Source organism: Labrus bergylta, chromosome 11 (assembly GCF_963930695.1).
Source record: "Labrus bergylta chromosome 11, fLabBer1.1, whole genome shotgun sequence".
Lineage (NCBI taxonomy): Eukaryota > Metazoa > Chordata > Actinopteri > Labriformes > Labridae > Labrus > Labrus bergylta.
Window position 1 is genome coordinate 29,697,828 of NC_089205.1, and position 5,000 is coordinate 29,702,827.

Here is a 5,000-nt window from a genome sequence, read left to right on the forward strand (position 1 = left end):
AAAAATAATCATAGCGGTGAGACGTCTGTAAACCTGACCTTAGTGGGAGTGGCCTGCGGTGCTGTGCATTCTGACCCAATGTCAATACAGATTCATGTTTTAACGGGTGAAGTATCCCTTTAAGAGGACATCTGCACCACTACACATTTTAAACTAAATCTAAAATAGTTCCAGTACCTTGTGCTCTCTCTTACCTGTCCTTCCTTCACCTCTCTGAAGCAGTACTTGAACCCGGACTGCTGGGTGTACGTGCCGGCCCCCCTCACAGTCTGAGCCTGGACCAGCCCACCTGCTGGAGCGGGAGCACCTGCTGACCCTGATGTGGAGGAGGACGAGAGGGTCTGCAGGTTTGAAGTGAATCCAGACACCTGTGTAAAAAAATATATATAGAGAGAGATGAAATGCTCAACAAAGAACTAAAACATCAGATTGTTACATCATCGGACTTAGACTTTGTGTTTGCTCGTTACCTTTAGCACCTGGTGGATTTTTACGCTGGCCTCATGGGGATGCTGCACTCGGACTTTCACATGGGAGGGGCTGGGCGCTGCACAGACATAAATACACACACACACACACACGTTTAACAAGTTTTACATTTTGACTTTGACCTGGAGTGAGGTCCCTTCAATATTAGCGTAGGAGTTCCACAAGGTTCCATTCTTGGTCCTCTTCTTTTTTTTGTTACCATACACATAAACAAAATGATCTCTGCAACAAAACTTGTGATGTGCCTTAAAATTGAGTGTTTAAGATGCAATTTTATCCATTATGTTTTCATCTAAAAAGTGTGCTGCGTCCTATATACCAGTGTGACCAATACACCAGTACACACCATCACACACTCCATAATCCAACAGCTGACCCGGCACGTCCTTTGTAACACAGAGCTGTTTTATGTAATTCTCATTGTTAACCTCTATGCTCCCTGTTACAAATACAAATATATAAATGAATCTTTACTTTTTAAAGACACATTTTTCTCGACCTTTCTCACCTTTTAGTGACAGATCAAATTTAGACTCACCTCTAGACACTCCCACCTCATGGATCTGTCCCAGTGGCAGGAGGAACTCTGAATGGGTCAGCTCCTGATTGGCCGCCATGGCAGGGAGTTGAGCGGGTTTGACGATCTCATTGGTGGAGGAGGGTGGAGAGGCGGCTGAAGTGACGGCGGTGGGGGTGACGGGGGTTTGGCAGAACTTCCCGGTGAAGCTTGGCGGGCAGAGACAGCGATCCTTCTGCAGGCAGACGCCTCCGTTCTTACAGAGCAGAGGACAGAGGACTGCAGGGGGGACACAGAGACCCCGATCAGACAAACAGCTTTGGACTCATTGTTAAAGTGAAGGGAAGCAATGGAACCAAGGCCCATGGAACCTTTTTTTGTCAGATACTATGACTGTGATAAATGTGTTATTCTATTAAAAAGTCCAAGAAATCTTTGTTTAGTACCTTCATATTTTGAAATACAGATTTTCATCATAATTGTACTTCTTCATTTTGATAATGAACTTAGCTGTGTTTGATTTTAATAATACCTCTATTAAATCTTCAGAACAGGTCTGGAATCAGCACTGTGTGTCAGCTAGTGTTGTAGTCAAGACCACACTAACTGAGACCGAGACAAGACCAAAACCATAAATATCTCTGAAAAATCATCATCTTGTGTTTAGAGGGCGTGTCCCTGAATAGCCGATCAGTGGTGGTCTCACTGGTCTTGATTTAAAATCCAGAGTCCACCCAGTCTGAGACCGAGAGAAGACTAGGTAAAAATGCTTTCAATTCGAGACGATGCCTTCAAAAAGTGATCTCCTACAGCACCAGTGTCAGCAGCTCTGTGTGAGTTCAGATGTAATCTACTTTGAACTTATCTCTCCTTTATGAGGGATGTTACGCTCTACTAACATTTCAGGTGTTGCACCGGCTGAGTTGGTTCCAACATGGGCAGAATTTAAACCTAAAAGGCTTTATATGTGATTTTTTGATCCAGCAGATGTCGCCCTTGAGCACCAGCATGAAACCAAAACAACTGGCGCTGCATTGTTGTGTTAGCATGCTAATGCTAGCGATCTTTATTATGCTGGTATCTTCACACTGCATGTAAATTTACCTGAAATGAGCGTGATCTAGAAACACAGTTAAGCAGTGAGTACAGTATGTTATTCTTCTTTTCTCTAGTTCCTCAATTAAACAACTTTTATACACGAGGGGAGGAGTCAGCCGGCCGTCCTGGCGATGTAAACAAAGTGAAGATAGGACTCTGAAAACTCTGAAAACATCACAGACAGTGGGACTCGGGTGTTACACCCATTGTAGACAGTCATGACTCACAGAGTTATTTTCAGAGGATAAACTTGATTTCTACATTTAAGTGTGAAAATTAACATATTAAGACTTTAAATCTTACACCGAGCTCCTAGTAGCTGTAGGTGTACAAGACATAGATTTTAATATGCAGTGATAAAAAAACATCTAAAAAGACATATTCAAATGTTATCATCACTAATAATGTTAATAGTGGAGTTTTAGCTGCGACCCCCCAGGAGGTCGGGAGCCACATTTGAAAAACAATTCTTAAAAGGTCAAATTTGTTGCACAGAGATTATGATGTCAAAACATTTGTTGTTGACACATTCAAAGTTCATTTGCAGAAGCTGTGTGTTAATATGAACACTGACCACACACACACACACACACACACACACACACACACACACACACACACACACACACACACACACACACACACACACACACACACACACACACACACACACACACACACACACACACACACACACACACACACACACACACACACACACACACACACACACACACACACACACACACACACGGGTCTGAGGCCAACACTAACACACATCCATCATGTTTACTGCCGGCCTGGAAACACTCTCTGTCGATTTCACAACACCCTCCACTGTTTACTTTCAGGCAGCTGCACAGATGCATTCTGGGAGGTGTTGTTGGGTGTGGCCCCTTCTCCTCTGTTGCTAGGAGACCACTGAGTCCATCGTGAGGTCAGTTGACGCATGGAGCTCGCTGCCCTGATGGGACGGAGGTGAGAACGGACCGGGCGCCAGCAGAACCAGCCAGCCACTTCCTACTTCCTGTTTGAACGGCTGCAACAGGAAGCTGCTGTATTGTTACCCAGAGTTCAGCGGGTGTTGAAGCAGCCCGCTAATGAGCAGATAATACCCAGAAGTCTGTGCAGCAGGAAGGAAACCTGCAGCTTTAAAATCAGGTTCTTCTCTGCCCCGTGATCTCTATCAGCAGCTTTGAGATCTGACCTCAGAACAGCTCAGAACCGGTTTCAAATGATATAAACTATATTTGTTTAAGATCAACTGTTACATTTTGTACTTTCATATGTAAGTAAAACGTTAAATAATGTATACGCTGTGTTTTGTAGAACTACAAGATCACAGGAGAACTACAAGATCACAAGAGAACTACAAGATCACAGGAGAACTACAAGATCACAGGAGAACTACAAGATCACAGGAGAACTACAAGATCACAGGAGAACTACAAGATCACAGGAGAACTACAAGATCACAAGAGAACTACAAGATCACAGGAGAACTACAAGATCACAGGAGAACTACAAGATCACAGGAGAACTACAAGATCACAGGAGAACTACAAGATCACAGGAGAACTACAAGATCACAGGAGAACTACAAGATCACAGGAGAACTACAAGATCACAAGAGAACTACAAGATCACAGGAGAACTACAAGATCACAGGAGAACTACAAGATCACTAGAGAACTACAAGCTCACAGGAGAACTACAAGATCACTAGAGAACTACAAGATCACAGGAGAACTACAAGATCACAAGAGAACTACAAGATCACAGGAGAACTACAAGATCACAGGAGAACTACAAGATCACATGAGAACTACAAGATCACAGGAGAACTACAAGATCACAAGAGAACTACAAGATCACAGGAGAACTACAAGATCACAGGAGAACTACAAGATCACAGGAGAACTACAAGATCACAAGAGAACTACAAGATCACAGGAGAACTACAAGATCACAGGAGAACTACAAGATCACAGGAGAACTACAAGATCACAGGAGAACTACAAGATCACAAGAGAACTACAAGATCACAGGAGAACTACAAGATCACAGGAGAACTACAAGATCACAGGAGAACTACAAGATCACAAGAGAACTACAAGATCACAGGAGAACTACAAGATCACAGGAGAACTACCGTGGTGCGAGGCGGAGTATGTGGAAAATGCAGGTGGATTACTTCAGTATGAACCTGAACATAAACAGATGTTCTTGAGATTTTCTGACACTAACACGTCTTAAGTTTGCTGAAACATGTTTCAGATTTTGTAAAAAGTAAAAAGCTGCGTTTTGCCCGTTCTGTTTTTGTAGATGAGTTGGACTAATCGATCGTGTCGCCTTTAATGTGACGTTATAGAAACCAATGGAGGAGAAACAAGTGTTTATTTGTAAGATATTGATTAAAGCACCCTGAACGTGTCGATCTGAAGCTGTGATCACTTCACTGTGTTTGTGTCTTTAAGTCGTCCTCTGTTTGTTGTACGATTGTTAAAGAGTGTGTTCATGTCCACACCCTCTAAAGAGAGAGAGAGTCTATCTCCTCTGTGAGATGTTTGTTCATTCTACAAGCACGTCTTGTGAAACATTACACACACACACACACACAGACACACACACACACACACACACACACACACACACACACACACACACACACACACACACACACACACACACACACACACACACACACACACACACACACACACACACACACACGTTGTATTTCTGCGTGTGTGTGTGTGTAAACACGGTGACCTAATTATTATCGTGGACAGCGCCCTCCAGATGGCCTGCATCAGCACTCACACACCGATTGGACAACGTCTTTGGAGGGAGAAAAAAAAAGAGATATATGGAAAAAAAAGGAGTGTAGAGGCAT

At 43.2% G+C, this 5,000-nt stretch overlaps 1 protein-coding gene across 1 annotated transcript in view; it reads right to left on the reverse strand.

Moving 5' to 3' along the window:
• LOC109979746 (latent-transforming growth factor beta-binding protein 4) overlaps positions 1–5,000 on the reverse strand; it is a 38,210-nt gene that overhangs the window by 21,279 nt on the left and 11,931 nt on the right. The window contains 3 exon segments of the mRNA XM_065960556.1: positions 195–368; positions 471–547; positions 1,028–1,285. Of these exon segments, the coding sequence (XP_065816628.1) occupies positions 195–368; positions 471–547; positions 1,028–1,285 (509 nt within the window).